This window comes from Leopardus geoffroyi, chromosome C1, assembly GCF_018350155.1.
Source record: "Leopardus geoffroyi isolate Oge1 chromosome C1, O.geoffroyi_Oge1_pat1.0, whole genome shotgun sequence".
NCBI classification, from domain to species: Eukaryota; Metazoa; Chordata; class Mammalia; order Carnivora; family Felidae; genus Leopardus; species Leopardus geoffroyi.
The window spans coordinates 196,916,384-196,936,315 of record NC_059328.1 but is presented as its reverse complement, the minus strand read 5'-3'; the positions used below and the strand labels follow the sequence as shown (position 1 = coordinate 196,936,315).

The 19,932-nt window shown below is 35.6% G+C and overlaps 1 protein-coding gene across 6 annotated transcripts in view; it reads left to right on the top strand.

Moving 5' to 3' along the window:
- ERBB4 (erb-b2 receptor tyrosine kinase 4) overlaps positions 1-19,932 on the top strand; it is a 1,138,739-nt gene that overhangs the window by 808,622 nt on the left and 310,185 nt on the right. For all 6 annotated transcript variants that reach the window (XM_045481110.1, XM_045481107.1, XM_045481111.1 and 3 more), the window contains exon 6: positions 17,305-17,423. In XM_045481110.1, the coding sequence (XP_045337066.1) occupies positions 17,305-17,423 (119 nt within the window). The remainder of the gene's footprint in view (positions 1-17,304; positions 17,424-19,932) is intronic.

The window sequence follows — 19,932 nt, the reverse complement described above, 5'->3', positions numbered from 1 at the left end:
TCTATTTTTTTTTTAAGTTTACTTATTTATTTTGAGATAGAGCATGTGTGTGAGCAGGGGAGAGGTAGAGAGAAAGGGGGAGAGAGAGAATCCCAAGCATGCTCCACACTGTCACCGTGGAGCCTGATGCAGGGCTCAAACTCATGCAAGGCAAGATCATGACCTGAGCCAAAATCAAGAGTTGGAGGGTTAACCAATTGAACCACCCAGGTGCAGTTTGTATTTTTTTTTTTTAACGTTTATTTATTTTTGAGACAGAGAGAGACAGAGCATGAATGGGGGAGGGGCAGAGAGAGAGGGAGACACAGAATCGGAACCAGGCTCCAGGCTCTGAGCCATCAGCCCAGAGCCCGACGCGGGGCTCGAACTCACGGACCGCGAGATCGTGACCTGGCTGAAGTCGGACGCTTAACCGACTGCGCCACCCAGGCGCCCCAACAGTTTGTATTTTTAAATAGACTTTCTTTCCTTTAGACTTAGGTATTGGGGATGGTCTAGATAAGAATTAACAGGGAAGGAATTCAGGTTTCTCCAAGAAGGACTTTGGTTTTCCTAAGGCCATAATTTACAAGACTTTTGATAAATAGGGGTGGTTTGGGGGCTCCTAAAAAAAGAATATGTGAACTTCAAATTGATTCAAGAGCTGCATTTCTAGTTTTATAGAGATTTGTAAGATAAGGAAGCTTCTAACTCCTCAAAGAATTGGGTTGTGGCTTAAATGACATTATAGGCTGGTCCACCCATCCAATTGCATTATCTTCAATTTGCTTAGGGATAAAGCCATAAAAAAAAAAAAAAAAAAAAAAAAAAAAAAAAAAAAAAAAAAAAAAAAAGGTTCTTACCAGGCTCTGAATATCAGCTTCCAATTTGTCCAGCTTTTGACTACAGAAATATTTACACATTTCTTTTAAATATCTTGTCAGGTTTCAGCTGGGACAAGCAGTACATATATCTGGCAATATTGAATGACCGCTTGGACTCAAGAGGTATCCCCAAAGAGGATACAAAAGATATTTTATTTTCCTTTATCTACTGACAAATAAAAGATATTTTATTTTCCTTTATCTACTACTGACAGGGATATAGGGGGAGGTGACCCTGGTAAGAATTCTCACTCTTAGCTGGCCTCTGCCAGTTTTTCCAGATCCCATCTGTGGGTTCTGAGTGGAGTTTAAAGTGAAGCATGTAATTCTGATATTTACTAAAATTTGGCAAGGCTTTTAAAATTAATTTTAATTTAGTTTCCCCTTGGCTGCTTAGGGGAGTAAATATAGCAGTTTAATAGAAAAACTCTCAGAGTCTCATCAGCTCTGGGAGTGGACTGTATGGAGGCCCTCCTTCAAAGGTGGATGCAGGGGTGCCTATAAAGCCATCAACTTGGTGGACTTTTGTTTAGGTCTTGTAGTCTCTTCAGAGTGGAAGTGCAGTTCAGACAGAGTGTTACCAGATTGGCTGCTCAAATAAAGGAAGATAGAGGGAAGCAGTAGAAGTTAGGACAGTCTTACAATCTTTGTTTTAGGTACCTCTTTGTCTTTAATTTTTCATCAGCTTTTTGCAATTAAACTTTAATGAAGCTATTTTTTAAAGCCTTTTAGAAGCTTCTGCATACCAATTAAAATAGTTATTCCGTTCCTATAGGTTTGTGTGATTGGTGAACTGTTACTTTTAAGGACACTTCCTAAATGAATGATCTCATCTAATTGGAACATTCCTTCTAATGGACATTGTCATTCCCTGGAGGGATGGCAATAGTTTAATAGGACCCTAACCACAGATGGAGTTCAACCCACATTTCTGTCTGGTCATATTTTGGAGTCCTCAACCTAAGAGTTACCAAGCCACATTTTCATGACACAAAACAAGCTTAGGAAGATTTTGCCATTTTTGTAGGTATTTATAGTTTCCAGGACCATAATTCTTAGATATAAAATAAGCAGGTATACTAGAAGGTGTGCTTGATTCTTTAGAGTTTAAGGATCCCATTAGCTAAGGGTTTCTCTGAGCCAAACTAATACCTAAAGGAGATGTGCCGCTGATTTGGGGACTGTGCAGTGTTTACAGTGTACCTTTTCGGACAGACATTTTATTGAGTTTGCTGTTGACCTGTGGTCAATCTAACTTGTTCCATGGCTAGCGTATTCTAACATAGGAGTCTTTGGGTCTGGTGGTGAGCACTCGAACAACTCTTCAGAGCTCCACCCGTGGCCACCAGTTTTTATAGCTTTTTTTTTTTTTTTATCTACACAAAAACAAGGCAAACAAACATGTGTACCTTAATATGTCAGCAGTAACTAAGAGATGTTAGTCACTGCGTCCTGGCCCAGAGAAGGCCCTGTGTGTAATACCGGTAATCCCTGTGGAACCTTGGACTCAGGAAAGAATTACACCAGCAGACTCCAACAATTGCAGACTGTGGAATTAGGGGCTCAATATGGATGTGAACTGTGCACTGGCACTAACAGTCATTTTGTGGATCTTGGGACAGACAGAATTAAAGACTGGGAGTTTCCCGTTCAAAAATCTGCAGGTTGTGGTCTGAAAGGCTAGAGGCTTAGCTCCAACTCCAGCTGATCTGCCCTGGATTGGAAAGCCAGTTAGGATTGGGAGCTCCGTGCAGAGACAGTGGAGCTGTGAACCTAGAAGGAATTTAGCCATGGCCTTTGGAAACAATGAGAAAGACAGTGAACTCCAAGTATTAGTGGGTGCCACCCTGTGTTTCTTGTTCCCAAAGGGGTAGGTGGTCTCCTTCCATCTTGCTGCTGCCACCAAATCTGTTAACAAAAATTAAACTAAGTAGGGATCAAATTGGCCTTATTCACTGATTCATGAATCTGGCAGCATCTCATCTAGCAATGGAAGAGAGCTCTGCTGAGCTGTAGGAAAGGAAAGCTTTTTAAAGGCAAAAAAAAAAAAAAATAAAAAAAAAAAAATAAAAGGGTGGAAAGGAGGAAACTGTTAGTAAAGAATGCATTGTTTCAGGCAAGGCTGTTTTCCTGAGGAGAATTGGAGGAGTCTATGGGGCGGATTATCCCACTAATGCTACCCAGGTAATTCTGTGTTGACTGGTTAAAGTTTACACTCCTGGGGGGTTGAAACTGCAATTAGATTAGGTATAAAGTCCTGGTTTGCTGACATGTGGTTTAGCAACTGGACTCCATTTTGAGCTTGCTGTCTCTTTTTTTAACAAATAATATGGTATTAGTTCAAAACAGAATGGCTCAATGGAATCTAATAGAAAGTCCAGATGGAGACTAAAATCTATATAGTAATTTAGTTTTATAACGTTGGCATTTCTTTTAGAAAAAAGTAACAAAGCATAGATTATTCAATAAATAGGGTTGGAACAAAAGGGTCATAGTACATAATAAAATAAAGTTAGACCCCTACCACAGAACAAAAGACACGGGATGAATTATACATTAAAAGTTTAGGGGCACTTGGCCGGCTCAGTTGGTAGAGCATGGAACTCTTGATCTCAGGTGCTAAGTTCCAGCGCCACGTGGGCTTGGAACCTACTTAAAGAAAAAAAAAAAGTTTAAAAAAGCATGAAATAGACTAAGGATTATAGAATTGTAGACAAAATTTTTAAAAAGCATACAATAATTGAAGCATTAAAAATGTAGGTAAAAATTATGGGATGATGAAGATCTTTTTAAATGTAATTCAGATTTAAAAGGAAGAAAAAGATCGTTTTAACTACATTATAATGTTTTTTGTTTTTAATTTTTGAAGAATTTTTTTTTTTCTTTCCAAGATTTTACTTAAATTCAAGTTAGTTAACATATAGTGTAGTATTGGTCTCAGGAGTAGAATTTAGTGATTTATCAGTTACAAATAACACCCAGTGCTCATCACAACAAATGCCCTCCCTAATACCCATCACCTATATAGTCCATTCCCCACGATCCCCCCTCCTAAAACAATTTTTTAAAATATTCATTTATTTATGAGAGAGAGAGAAAGAGAGAGAGAGAGAGCAAGCAGGGGAGGGGCAGGGAGAGGGAGACAGAGGATACAAAGCCTGCTAGGCCCTAAGAATAGCAAGCCTGATGTGGGGCTCAAACTCAGGAACTATAAGATCATGACCTGAGCCGAAGTCAGCTCAACTGACTGAGCCACCGAGGTGCCCCCTAAAACAAAATATTTTTAATAAAATTAAAAAGAATTAAAAACTTACACAGGAAATTTGTAAGAGTGTTTGGCCTCACTTATAATCAATGATATAAAAGCTATGAATTTTCACTGTTAGATTGTCAAAATTAAAAAAGAATGATAATTTCTGGTAAGGATAAAGTATGGGGCCAGAAGAAATCTTGATTAGTGTCTCAAATTACTTTTGACTCTGTATTTCGTGCCCTCTTAACTGTTATACTACCATAAACTGTAACAGGGAGGCGAAGGATCTATAGAAACCCAAAAATTGACATTGGTTTTTGCTCTGTTTTTTTTTTTTTCTAAAAAAAATTATATCTGTAGTTATGTATATTTCTCTAAGAGTTTGTATTATTTATGTAATTTCAGAATCTTTGAAAGGAAAGAATAACAAAAAATTATATTCTCTTTATCACAAAACAAAAAAAAAATTGGGGGATGCCCAGTTCTTTCCACATTACAGAAATGATAATTTATTTTAACATATATTAATAATGCATAAAAAGCTTTATTAAAAAAGCTTTATTTAATATCTATAATGTATTGTTTTGTATAAATATGTTGCTCAAAGAGACTCCCAAATGTTGTTTTATATTGGCTCACAGCTTACCGTACTGTCATGTAGGAGAAATTCAGACTTAACTGCCCCAAATTTCCAGTTATGATAGTAGAAGTAAAATAATCCCCCATAGTCTTTGACATCATAAAAATGCAAAGAAAGGAAATGTCATCTCCAATGGCTTTAAGTTCCTGAATTCATGAGAGGGCCAGTTTGGCTCACATCTGTATTTGGCTCACACTTGTAAAAGGAACACCAGGACCATTTTCTCTACTTTCCTATTTTGACCTTTGTCTATGCAGTTGAGCAAAGCTTTCAAACACTGTTTGCAACTCATCAGTGGATTATAGTATCACTTCAGTGGACCCTGACCAACATTAAACTTATGTTGAAATAAACTAGACTAGAATAAATAGACCACATTAGAATAGAGTAAAAAAAAAAAACTGTATCAAAATGCTTTGCACATAGTTCAGGTTAATATAATTTTTAAAACTTTTCATCATGTATATGTGTACTGAGCCATGATATAAAATGTTGTTTGTTTAGTTTTCTGTACTCTGAATTGTGATTTAAAAACAAAACAGAAACAAAATTCTTTTTTTTTTAAATATAATTTATTGTCAAATTGGCAACACCCAGTGCTCATCCCGACCAAAATTCTTTTTGAAAAAACACTGTAAAGAAGTATAATTTAACTTTTAGGTAGGCATAATTAACATTTTAACAAAATCTCAAACATGTTCTATGAGAAGAAAAGTAACAGTTTGAAAATAGCCTTCCTGCTATGCTTAAAGAATGTTTGTGGTGCAACTCTTTTAGGTAGTTCCACTCTAAATTTTTTTTATTATTATTATTGATATATGGACTTGAAAAATGGGCCCTATCTGGGCCTCAGTTTCCTCCTCTGTAAAATCAGTAGGTTGAACTCAGGCATATATGAGATTTCATAAAATGCTAAATATAAAATAATCTTATTTGTAGGAGTCTTGTTATAAGCTTTAAAATTATTTGAGTAATATCTTAATTTTCATTACTCACCACTCATAATTGTGTTGTTAGTTAAAATGACTCGAAAACAAACTATTTTTCAAGAATGTAAAGAAGGTTCATGCAGATTATTTGTTATTCAATGTTGTATTTAAAATAGCTTCTGAAACTATTTTCATCCCACCTCTACCTCCTTCAGTTTTTAAATTTAGACACTCATTGTTTGAGGTTATTAATGTAAACATATTGATGGAGATATATAGGAGTCTGGAAACGAATTTAAAACCCTACTTTATAATAACTTATCCTGTGACCTAGGATAGGCTAGCTAATATTTGTTAAATGTTAACCTCTTCATCTGTAACACAGGGATAATTAACTTGGATTGCCAACTTACAATACAATGGGATAACTGCTAGACTAGAAGTCTGTATGGCATTAAGTGAGGTCACCAAGAAAGAAGGGGGAGGAGATACAGAATAATGGGTTCCAGTTAAGGGATTTGGTGAAGAGTTAACAAAGGAGATTTTTACCAAGATGATCCTTGAAGAATGTATAGACATCAGATGGGCAGAAGAAGGGCCTAGAACACGCCCTACAAAGAACCAGGATGAGAAGGAGGCAATTTAACAGATAGAGAATACAACTTAGAATAAGCCTTGGTAACGAAGCTGATTTTGTTGTAAAGGAAAAGAGGGGGATTTGGCATGAATTCCAGTTTTGAGTTGGAGCAATTGAATCAATGATGGAAACAGTCACTGGGACTGAGTATATAGGGGGAGAATAGTGTTGTGGCTGAATTGAGAATGGGAGTAAGGGAGTTTAGCTATGTCCTTTCTAAGTCTTAAATATCCCTGATTCATCCGTGTAGAACTGTCCAATAAATAATTAGTTAATAAGTGGAAACTCAACTGAGATATTCACAGATATTGTAAAGAAGGACTGGGGAGAGATACTGGAGACATATCTGCAAGTATGTGTTATAGGTAACTCTTGAAAATGCTTGGCTCTCTGAGGGTAATGAATATCATGAGGTAAAGGGAAGATTATTTTTTTAACTTACTTAAAATACAAGAATCTTGAGTATTGTCCTTGAAGAAATGGCCAGTAAAGACATTAATTGTAAAAGAGAGAATATAAATAATTTCCAATGCAAGAATTTGGCCTTGAATATTATGGGACTGGACAACCTGGGACTCAGGAATAACCTAAAACAGGAAAATGAGCAACCCTTTATTTGAGATAAAAACAAAGTGAATGAGTGTGGATTTGGATGAAAAAGGAAAAAAATTGACATTAGAAAGGGGCACATTAATTTAGCTGACAATAGCTTTGAGTTTGCTAGTGCTATTAAATGTAATATTTCTCCTAGCATTTCAGCATCACTTGGTATTTTAATTCCCAAATTGATTACTAGGCGTGGGCTCTGCTGTGATGTGAGCAATCTGGAAACTGCCTGGAAAACCCTGAACACATAGTGTTAATCCCTTAGAGATGGTTGGATGTGATTTTGGATTTGTCCATTGGAAAGTCAGTTTAGTTCAACTCCAGTTTTTTCATCAATAAAATGAGAAATTTAGACTAGATAGCACACATTAGGTCAGGAAATCTTTGTTCATTGTTTAACTGATGTGTGGCTCTGTCTTTTCCATTTTAATATTTGTGATTATTTTCATCACAAAATTGGCAGCATTTCCCACCCCATCCCCCTTTCGAGAAGGAGACTCATCCAGGTGTTTATTGAGTAGAAGAGGTTATCTTTATCCTCATTCATTGATATTTTGGATAAGGACATACTTATCCTGATATACTAACATAAGCAAAAAAGGTAGGTTTTGTTTTGTTTTGTTCTTGCTAAATATGGATGTAGAGATGTGTGGTCAACCATAATTTGAGGTGATTCAGAAAAATTCAATGTTAGATTTTTCCTGATTTCTTGGTTTGTGACAGCATATCATTTATGTGTGTGGTATAGATGCAGCTTTCAATTCTAATGTAAAAATGTATTCTTTAGGAGTCTCTTTGTGGTTTTCTTATGCAGATTCATATGCTTCCTTTATTATTTTGAAACCTATATATACAGAAGAATTTCAAGAATATTTTTATAGTTAATGTAATAGAATGCTATCGGCTTTTCGAATTCTAACTCATAAACTTTGGTAATGTTAATAGCGTATTAAAAGGGGAGAATTTCCCTGATGCCCAAGTGTGTATTTTAAAATCAGTTTTAAGTTCCCTCAATGAATCATTGAACATGTCATTAAAAAAATAGGTTGAATAAAACTTCATTAAATAAATGAAGAAAGCAGCTAGTGATGAAGAATGGATGTGACAAGATTCCTTTCCTATTTAACGCAACTAACAACATTATCATGTCATACCCCATGGGTCACCAGGGATTTATCTGGGACAAGGGTCAAACCTCACTAATAGCTGCTAAAATCTGAGCATACTTTATTAACTGACTCTGAATGTCAATTTCAGTAATGGCTTTGTGGGCATTTGCCATGTTTTTCAGGTGAACTATGGCAGTCACTGCACTTAGGATTAAACCATTATGCCACCTACAGGAGTGTATACCTCATGGTATGGCCTAGCTAGTTCCCACTAATTAGGAATTAGGAATTAGGAATAAAAGATAGTAAATTGCATTTTCTTCTGTGATGTGTGTATGCTTTGCAGTAATTTGGAAGATACAGACACTTTTTTTTTTTTTTAATCTGTTTTCCTGGACTCCATTATTTAAAATAAATAAATAAATGAATTAAAAATCCTTCCCTGAATGCCTTTTTCCAGTGTTTAAGTCTTATCTTATTGGTTGAAAGAATTGATAAATTATTTAAGGTTCAAATTCCTTCCTTGTCCAAATTAGGATATAGCCTAATGTATCTTAAGGGCTTACTCTGCGTGGCAGCAATTACTGACTTCATCATTCTGTGATCTAGCTAGCATGAGATAGGAAGCAGCAGTTTAAGACCCATTTTCACCTCTGCCTTCCCATCTAAATAAATGCTTTACCCTTCCTAATGTAACCTCTCATTAGGGAGAAAAAAAAGGGTCTTACAGCAGAGGTTTTGAGTTGTTGGTTTTCAAGGCGACTTATGAAAACCTCAGGGCTCCTAATAAGAAAAAAAAAAAAAAAATTCTGGCCCTTTCTCCAGACTTACTAAGTCAAATGTAGGAGGAGAGGCATCTTTATTTTAAACTTTCCTATGTGATTCCTAGAGTTAACCTGGCCCTGGACACACAAATGTGTCCAGTTGTTCTCCTTTGGGAAAATGAGTAGTGGTCTATAGTTTGGTGTTAGTTTCATTAAATGTGATTTTCTACTCATTTCAGCAAGCTCTAGAAGTAGTGTGTGCTCTTGGATGGTTCATAGGCTTTGTTTCATTAAAGTATATCCTGATGATAGTAGCCTTCTAAAAACATGTTGCATAACCCAGAGTGTCCATTTTTTTTTTTTTTTTTTTTTTTTTTAGTTACAATTTCACCACTCGTAGGAATAAGTATTGGATCATAGAACTAAAGGATTACCTCTAGGGAGCATTTCATCAAGCCCCTTGTCTGTAATTAAGTGGATGTCTAAAGCATCCAAAAGAGATTTCCCTTAAATACTGACAAATAGGGGTTCAAGATGCCCTTTTAGTTGCTCATTACAGTGTTTTTATCACTCTAATAGTCAATAAATTCTTCTTCCCATCCAACCCCAATCACCTCTGCTTTAACCCAAGCATTTTTCTTCTTGTTCAAAACGCCAAGTATGTAGCTGAACACAGCCTAACATTACAACATTCCACTGAAGCATTGTCTATTTAATGGACATAATGTGCTTCATGGACACAGAAATTTGGTCAATAAACAGAAATAGTATAGGCAGCATAGAGGTGCAGGTCACTGAATATTAGTTGAAATAGAGAAAAATAAAAATAAAATCAATGTCCTTTAAAGTGTGTTTAGCAATGCAATTGGGGACTGCCAGGATACTTTTTATGTAGGCAGCTGCTAGGTGAGAGAAGGGAACAGCTTTCTGACAGTCTCATACTTTACTGTCTGAAAACTTCCCACTTTAGGTTTTTTTCTTCCCAACTCTTCCTACCTGCTTGCATATGGATTTTTTGCTTGTTTGCTCTCCCAATTAGTGATAGAGGGCTTAACAACACAAATAAGAAATTAGAGCAAGAGGTCAGTCAGTGTGGTAAAATTTCAGACAAAGAATAATCAGTCAGTCAATCAATCAAATGGTGTAAGTAATCTAGAGTTTTCCCCATTTTTATTGGATAGAGTTATGATTTTCAACTCTAGACTGCATATTGGAATCACCTGGGGAGCTTATTAGAAGTGGCAAGTTCTAGGGGCACGTGAGTGGCTCAATCAGTTAAGCGTCTGACTTCTGCTCAGGTCATGAACTCACAGTTCAGGGTTTGAGTCCCGCATTGACCACTTGGAGCCTGAAGCCTGCTTCAGATTCCGTGTTTCCGTCTCTCTCTGCCCCTCCCCCACTTGTGCTCTGTCTCTTTCTCAAAAATAGATAAACATTAAATAAATTTTTTTAAGTGGCAAATCCTAGAACATTGCAGGTAATTTTGATTTACTAGGAATTAAATGATTCCTAGGTATTTTTTAAAGTATTGTGTATCCTGCTACTCAAAATGGTCTATGGACCAGCAGACAGTGACATTACCTGGGAGCTTATTAGAATGGACAATCTAGGTCCCCACTGATGTTGACCAAGTGAAAATCTTCACTAACACAGGAATTCGCATATTAAAGTTTGAAAGGCCCCATTAGATAATCTGGTTCAGAACCACTGGGTAGAGGAAGTGAACAGAACCAAAAGGCCCTCCTGAGGGCAAGGATATGGAAGAAATGAGGAAAGAAGAAGCAGATAAGAAAAGAAGAGAAAAGTGGAAGAGTGTAAAAACACAAGAAGACACTTATAAATACTTCGCCTAAATTTAACCTTATTTATTTTTTAATGGGCAGAGATCTTTTTGTTTTGTCACTGTTATGTCAGCGCCCTGTTTTGCATTATTTATGAATGTTCTTTATCCTTTTGTAGCTCACAGGAAGCAGTAATAAATATTTAACTAAATTGTCAAAGTTCTTTAAATAAATTTCTAAGGGAGTAACTTTAAACATGGTTATTATTATAATTAAAGAAGAAACTCAGGGCACCTGGGTGACTCAGCTTCTGACTCTTGATTTGGGCTCAGGTCATGATTCCAGAGTTGTGGAATTGTGCCCCACATTCGGCTCTATGCTGAGTGTGGAGGCTGCTGGAGATTCTCTTTATCTCTTTTTCTCTCTCTGCCCCTCTCCTCCACTCGCACTCTGTCTCTATAAAAAATAAAAAAATAATAATAAAATAAAGTAACTAGCCACTATTTTTATGAGTGATGTACTGATATGATAAAGCTACTTACTTTAATTTCTTGAGATGATAGATATTCTTTCAACAGTATCCCCTTACCCTGGAATGTATGGTTCCTTAAACTTTATCCAATTCTTTTTTAAAAATTTTTAATGTTTATTTTTGAGAGAGAGAGACAGACAGAGCATGAGTTGGGGAGGGGCAGAGAAAGAGAAAGACAGAATCTGAAGTAGGCTCCAGGCTCTGAGCTGTCAGCATAGAGCCCGATGCAGGGCTCAAACCTATGAACTATGAGATCATGACCTGAGCTGAAGTTGGATGCTTAACAGACTGAGCCACTGAGGCACCCCTATCCCTCTACTTCTTATGGATATTTTGGATGAATCTCCATTCCTAATCTCAAATTTGCTGAGCCCAATGTAATAAACACCATAACTTCCCAGATTTTACCTTATATTACACAATCACAGTTAGTGATGTACCATCAATGAATAAGATAGTTAAAATTCGACCCAAATTTTTAATGCACCCAATGAAGCAATTTAGGAAGGATACTAAATATGAGAGGGGAATATCTAATGAAATAATATTCAGGCAAGGGTGGAAATTAATATAACGAAAGCATTTATAACTCAATGTTCCCATGGAGACTAAGTGAGTTATCTCATTGATTTCAGGAACTGTTGTTTTGTTTTGTGTTTCCATCATAATAAAATATGAGTAGAGTTTGATGTGTTTAATTCATATTAAGTAGTATTATTAATCAATAAATGCCATTAAATAGATTATACAAAGGGAATGTTTTCTTTCTAAAAATAAATCTCATATAACAATGTGGAAAAAAGTTTCTTAACTGTGTCACATCACTGTTTAGAGATTAAGCTTATTGTTTTGTTCTTTTTGCTTACTTATATTTTTACCTATCAAGCAAACACTTCTAAATATATTTCATACTTACTGAACTTTCAAATGGAATTAAGGCATATGAACACTGGGATAGCAAAAAGTGCTATTTATTGTTGAATATATCATACTTCTTTTTATTTTTAAAATGAATTATAGACTGCTTCCGAAGCAAAACCCATAATTCTCTTTTTAATATCTTAAGTCAAAAGTTTCAAAAGTAATGACTTAGAGAGATGTTTCTTTGCAGGTTCTTGAAATGGAATGGTGTATCTAAGATCAAAGTGTCCTGAAAAAAGTATGAGTTATGTGAACACTTGATAGATGAAATTGCTATTTTGAACAATTTAAAGTTGACTCAACACGTATGAATGAATAATTTCATCTACATGCTTCAAAATTTTCATGGGGCGCCTGGATGGCGCAGTCGGTTGGGTGTCCGACTTCAGCCAGGTCACGATCTCGCAGTCCGTGAGTTCGAGCCCCGCGTCGGGCTCTGGGCTGATGGCTCAGAGCCTGGAGCCTGTTTCCGATTCTGTGTCTCCCTCTCTCTCTGCTCCTCCCCCGTTCATGCTCTGTCTCTCTCTGTCCCAAAAATAAATAAACGTTGAAAAAAAAATTTTTTTTTTAATTTTCAGAGCATAGGGGCACCTGGGTGGCTCAATCAGTTGGGCACCCAACTTTGGCTCAGGTCATGGTCTCACGGTATGTGAACTCAAGACCTGCATCGAGCTCTGTGCTGACAGCTCAGAGCCTGGAGCCTGCTTTGGATTCTGTTACTCCCTCTCTCTCTGCCCCTCCCCCACTCATGCTCTGTTTCTTTCTCTCAAAAAAGAATAAATGTTAATTTTTTTTAAATTTCAGAACATAATAATTATTATTGAACTTAAGATTGAAGTATGATAGATTAGATTTTAAAATATTATTTTCATACTTAAATAGTATACTCAATAAGAGAATTGAACTCAATAGGAACATTTTATATATAATTTTAAAATAGGGGCGCCTGGGTGGCGCAGTCGGTTGAGCGTCTGACTTCGGCCAGGTCACGATCTCGCGGTCCGTGAGTTCGAGCCCCGCGTCAGGCTCTGGGCTGATGGCTCATGATGGCTCAGAGCCTGGAGCCTGTTTCCGATTCTGTGTCTCTCTCTCTCTCTCTGACCCTCCCCCGTTCATGCTCTGTCTCTCTCTGTCCCAAAAATAAATAAACGTTGAAAAAAAAAATTTATAATTTTAAAATAAATTAATAGTTAATTATCTTTATAAACATTATCTACATTATTTCTCATTTGGTAGGAAAGACCAAAATATATAAACAAAGAGAAACTGAAACATTTTGCATACTTACCTTAAACCACCATAGAGTTAAAAATAGAAATTAACAGTCATATGTGTTTAAGATTAAAATATGGTGTGATTTATATGCTATTAATGCTGACTCATTTTGTACTATTTCCAGCTGAGCAATGCCTGTCAAGTTAAAGCAAGTTAATAGACTATAGTGGGATAATACCTATTTTAAATCTAATAATTTGTTTACTTAACATATGTCTGCTATTTCAGTTAACAACTTTGGTACATTCAAAAAGGTCTTGTTAAATCTGGAAGAGAGGAATTATATAAGAATTTATTTTTTAGGGGCGCCTGGGTGGCGCAGTTGGTTGAGCGTCCGACTTCAGCCAGGTCACGATCTCGCGGTCCGTGAGTTCGAGCCCCGCGTCGAGCTCTGGGCTGATGGCTCAGAGCCTGGAGCCTGTTTCCGATTCTGTGTCTCCCTCTCTCTCTGCCCCTCCCCCATTCATGCTCTGTCTCTCTCTGTCCCAAAAATAAATAAACATTGAAAAAAAATTAAAAAAAAAGAATTTATTTTTTACAAAATATCTATTAAAAATATTTTCTTTGGTATAATTAGAATATCTAAATAAATATACTACTTGGATAAAAGATAGGAACATCAACATAAGTCCAATGTGTGAATATGAAGAATTAATGAGTAGATATAATTTATTTGGGTATATTTAATTTATGTAGTGTATATATATATGTATATGTATATGTATTGTGTATGTATAATGTATATGAAATATAAATAACCATTACATGCGTGACAGGTACAGTTCTAAACATTGGAAAACACCAACAAAATATGCAATAAATGAGTTGTAAAATATGTTAGGTGGTGATCAATGCTATAACAAAGATGAAAGAAGGAAGGAAAGATGTAAGGAACGAGGGTAGAAAGAGAGAAGAGAGGGAGAGAAAGAGAAAAATAGAAAGAGAAAAAAAAAGAGTAGCATCCATCAGGAATCAGTAATTTTAAACGGATTCAGTATTAAATAGGGGTAGACTTCACTGAGAGAATGAGATTTGAGCAAAGGAAGGTAAAAGAAGAGGACAAATCGATTTACTATGTAGAACTTTCTATTAGAATACTTACAAAAGAAATAATTTATTTCAAAATTTAATGTGACCCAAGCTGCAAATACAAAATATGCTGTCACAAATCCAGACTTAAAAATCTGTCTTTCAAAATCCTCTATATCAGATAACTCTATTTTTACAAAATAAAAGCAAGACAGGGAATTAATCCAAATGTTGTTTCAGTTTAAACTCTAATGTTTGTATTGCTTTGACTACATAGGTAAGAATATAATCAAGTCCAAAAAAGGAATATAGTTCATACTTAAACATTATATATTATTTTATGAATATCATAATCATGTTCAAATAAACAGGGTCCAAGTGAAAATGTAGAATCATGAAATAATAACAAAATTTAAGGAGCATTTAAGTCTAGTGTATGAATTAGCAATAATTCAGTTATTTGCATTTTGATATGCTGTGTTTCTGGGTATTTTAATATTGTCTATTTACAGGGTTTAGTACCCTACCTCTTTAGTTCTCTGCATGTTTTTCTTTTCCTTTGATATGTCCATTAAGCAGTAACCAAATGCTTTCACTGAGTTTCAATATATGATTTATTTAGTTGGAAAGGATACTTACTTTCTTGTATAGGAAGTGTCAAGCACTGTACCAGTCCCTAAGGAGAAAAACATCAATAATAAGACAATAGACTTCAAAAAATTACTCTAATAGTTTAGTAGAGGGAACAAACCTAAAAAAAAAGATACAATGTAAAGTACAATAATAATATCTAACCTCAGAACTATTAACAGGGGCCATGTGAAGCACTTTATACCCATGTCTCTAATATCTTCAATCCCATTAGACACATATGATTACTAAATCCATCTTAAAACCGGCAAAATGAAATACAAAGATATTCAATAACTTGTTCATATCACAAGAATAGAGTTAGGATTTGGGCGTAGTCCTTCAGACCACACAGTCTGCATTAACTTTCTCCCTTGTTCAGAAGAAACAGTGATAAAATAACTCATCCTAGCGATGTATCTGGAGTTTTCAGAGAGAAAATGGCATCTGAATATAATCTTATAGATGAATATTTGCCAGGATAAGAAGACAAGAAGGGTTTTTAGCATGGATGAGAGCATTATAAAAAGGCAATGAGAATCAAAATTGCAAACGATTCAAGAAATCAGGAATCACAAGTGGTGTTTGTGTATGGATGGATGTGAAAAGCACAGTGAGAGACACCAGTATAGATAGAGGTGGTGTTTAATTGATGAAGCACTTTTATCCCTTGCTATGGGTTCCTCCTTTAGTACAGGGATGACAAGTTTTACCTTGTGAAACAACACTGATTTATAAGCAGTGGCTTGTATTTTCAAGCCATTGCTTTTAGAGCAGCATAGAGGATTAATTGGGATCTGAGAAACCTTTTAGAAGGCTATGTAATAATTTAGATATACGTTTTTGAAAAAGTTGGAGTAGAGAGGAGGGACAGTAATGAGGACTGTTAGTTAGCAATTTTATTTGATAATTTTGTTAGGTATACGAAGTGAGAGTGAGGGCAAAGGAGAAATAGAAAACACATCCCAAATTTTTAACTAAGCTACTGAATGGGTGGTACTAATTAAGAGAAGGGAACAAAGGAGACAGATATGCTCAACTGGTGGAGGTGAGAAAGTGTACATTCCACATTGTACATCTTGAGGTATCGAAATGGGTCTTTTGTAGGCACCTGGTAATACTTGCTGCTGCTCAGTAGAAAATTCAGATTTGGATCTGATGACATCTATCTATAAGTAGTGTGAAAAGTAGGGAATTAATGGTTTCATCTAGGCATGAGCCCATCACCCAAAGAAAACTGTCAAGACCAACTGGGGGAATACTACTGTTTAAAGGTCAGAGTCTTTCTACAGTAGCAATGAAGGAAGCTTTGAAGAACTGTTTAAAAAGATGAAAGGAAAGCAGATTGAAGTGGAAATATGGAAGCCAAGAAGGGATGTGCTATATATATTCTGTAACATTTATTTCTCTAAATACTTAAAAAGTATCTCTTTGGAATAAGTGAAATAAGTGTCCCTCAGTGCTATAATTTTGATGCCCAGCCTATTGCGCTGATTTTACTAAAGCATACCTCGATACAGTGCTGTCAGCTTGGATCAAAGGATGTTGTAAGAAAAGACCAATGGGAATTTTTGTTGTGTCCACTATGAATGTGCCCCTCCCTTCCTTCCTTTCTTCCTTCCTTCCTTCTTTCCTTCCTCTTTTCCTTCTTTCCTTCCTCCCTTCCTTCCTTCCTTCCTTCGTTCCTTCGTTCCTTCATTCCTCCCTCCCTCCCTTGCTCCTTCCCTTCCTCCCTCACTTCTTTTGAGGATATTGCACTGTTCCTTACATAGGAATCTTGGTGGAAATTTAACTTAAATCTCAAGAATAGAAACACTTATGCTACTATTGACCAGTTATCTGTATCTGTATCATTATTTATATATCTACTTGATATGAATCTTGTAAGATATAATGTGAATCATGTAAAAGTTTATGTTCCCTTGACTACTAAAAAGCTTAGATTATTTCTGGGGATACCTTCTGCCATAAAATCTTACTGTGCACATTGTGAATTGACTTCACTGCTGACTCCATTTTTTGCACCCTGCCAATATGCCTTACTCAGTTACTTCAAATTTGATTCTTTCCTGCTAAGTTGTACAATATTTTTGTAAAATACAAGAGGTGCTTTCTGGAACAAGAAAGAAGATACAAACAAAAGTATGTATTAATTTTTGAAGGTTTTTGTACAGTAATTTTGCAGACTTCATTTGGTACATATTAGCTGAATTGAGTCAGTGGTGGGTTGAGTGTTGTTACCTAAGAGCTCAGCCTTTGTCAGCTACTCCAAAGCACCTTAGAAGTTTCTCTTGGTGGCTGACTTTGATCAAAGTCTCATCTCTGCCTTCTGCAGTGACAAGGACGGTGTGTGCAGAACAGTGTGACGGCAGGTGCTATGGACCCTACGTCAGTGACTGCTGTCATAGAGAATGTGCTGGAGGTTGCTCAGGACCAAAAGACACCGACTGCTTTGTAAGTCTTGGAGATCCCCTTTTAGTCTCCTGATCTCCCTCCTTTCTAGTTGGATTCGGGCATACTGAATCTTTAACTTCTCATTAAAATAAGATAGAATTTAACCATTTTATGATTAAGAAAGATGTTTTGCCTTCCTATAATACATCTCCTCACTGGGTGGCTATTGATTAACTGTGATGTTTCTGTTATACTAAATGAATTATGTCTTTCGGACATAATGTATATTACAGGTGAGATGTATTGGAGAATGAGAAGGGGAAAAGATAAAAAGATATTGAGATATCTTTTAAAAGCTAATAGTGCCCTTCCAAAATTTACATTGATTACCTGTTTATGTTGTTGCATCTTTGAATTTTCTGAGTGGGGGCTCTTGAATTTTATTTCTTGAATTTAAATTTCAAGATTATAGCTCTTGATTTCAAGATTATTCATAAATTTATTCATTTAACTATTTCCCAGTATATTTTGTTTACAAGTTAATATTATTCAAAATTTATAAGATTTACAAACGCATGCTTAAAGCAATTCACATGCTAATCAGTGTGATTTTTATTTTAGAAAAGGACAGTTTTCTTTCCTTAAAATTAACATTTATAGCTTTTTGGGGACATGTTTTAATTACATTTTAATATCCCCAATACAGTTATTTCTGCTCTTTTGAATACAGACAATTCTGTGAACTATAGTTACCACAATTTCATAAACACAGACATTGTTTTCATTTTATGCTAAAAATAATAAAATAAGTAATTGTTTTTGCTATTAACAATGAACAGAGATATTCATTTTTTTCCCATTCTGAAATATCCAGAGAATACACATATATGTTAAGAATTGAACATTTTTTAAATGACACAACTCTGAAAATAGGCAAAACATAAATTAGACCTCTTATGATATAGTCATTTCTTAATTTTCTTAATGTTACAAGAAACTTAATTTTTCTACCCTAATCCTATATTGAAACAAAAGTATATATTGCAGAAGTGAGTAGGGAAGAAGAAGTAAAGAAAAGAAAAATGTCAAAAATTTAAGGAGGATGCTCAGCAGGTTTTGAAGTGAGACGCTTCCCCTTGCCTATCACCTGATACGGGGTAAAGCCTGATGCGGGGGACACTGAACAGGTGTTATAGTAACAATTCCAAAGCAGTAACAACAAGAAACACAAACAATAGCCATTCTTTCATGGTTCCATTATCATGATAAGCAGAGTGCCTGGTGAGCCTTAGAATTCTCATTTCATTACTTTTATGGAATGGTCCAATGACTCCACTTTGGCATTTGGTACAGAATGTTCAAGAATGCCAGACCGAGGCCTTGGTGTAAGTTCCGTTGTTTTGTGCGCAGTCTGGAAGGTAAATTTGTTTGATTCCTCTGGTTTATGTCCCTTTGTTGCCAAGCAGTCTGTGCAACACTGCATAAAGTATGTTCGTAAAGCAATTATGAGGACACATGAAGTTTTATAGCCATAAATTAAAACTCACTGAGTTTTCCTGATTGCTTTTTAATAGATTCTTCCTGGAAAATGTCATCGTAGTGAATAATGTATCATGAGTGAGTCTCGTTCTGATTATGCATCTAGTAGGCCATTGTCAGGGAATTGTCATGTTTGTGATGAAGCACTTGCTAAAACAACAATTGATGAAGAAAATGTTTTGAAGAAACAAAATGAATTAGTGCTTATTAATAACCATACATACAATTTATGATGAAATATAAAATATAGCTAGAGTTCATATGAGCTTACCTTCCAAGGCCTAAATTATTCCTCTGAAGGTTTAAGTTGTTCAATTAAGAGAATTAGTTCATCCACTCTTTTGAAAGCCATGTTTGTATGTGTGTGTGTGTGTATATATATGTGTGTGTGTGTGTGTGTGTGTGTGTGTGTGTGTGTATATATATATATATAATTTGTATGTATATGCACGTTACATATATTTTATATCAAGTACCTTTCAGGTGGCAAAATTGTTTTTAATTCTTCTCAAAATGCATTTGAACATATTAACAAATGAAGTCTCAATGCAAATAGGTAAGTCAGCAGAAACAAACTGTTTTATTTGAACTTGATGGCTTTTACTAAATGGTGTGGTATTATGATGAAAGCCACACAGGAAATGGCAGCACATCATTTAATCATGAGCTAAGTATGTATGCTTCCCTTCATTTCAGCATCAAATACTCTGTATTTACAAGACTAGTCACCTTCCAAAACCTTTTCTTCAAGTCCAGTGTAAATGGCTCCTCACCAATATTTCCTCACCACACAGTGATGACCAATGTACTTCTCATGCTGCTTCCGGCACTGAACTTTCCAAACACCAGCTTTAAGGAAAATCTAGATTGTAGAACTGGGAAGTCAGTTGCCAGTGCCAGACTCTGAGACTCAGCATAAACACTTTGAACGGTGTGAGTCAAAATTTTTTTTCACTGTGAGCTAATTTTAATAACTTAAACCAATTATTAATTTGGAGATCACTGGACAGAGACTAAGTAACTTGAACAT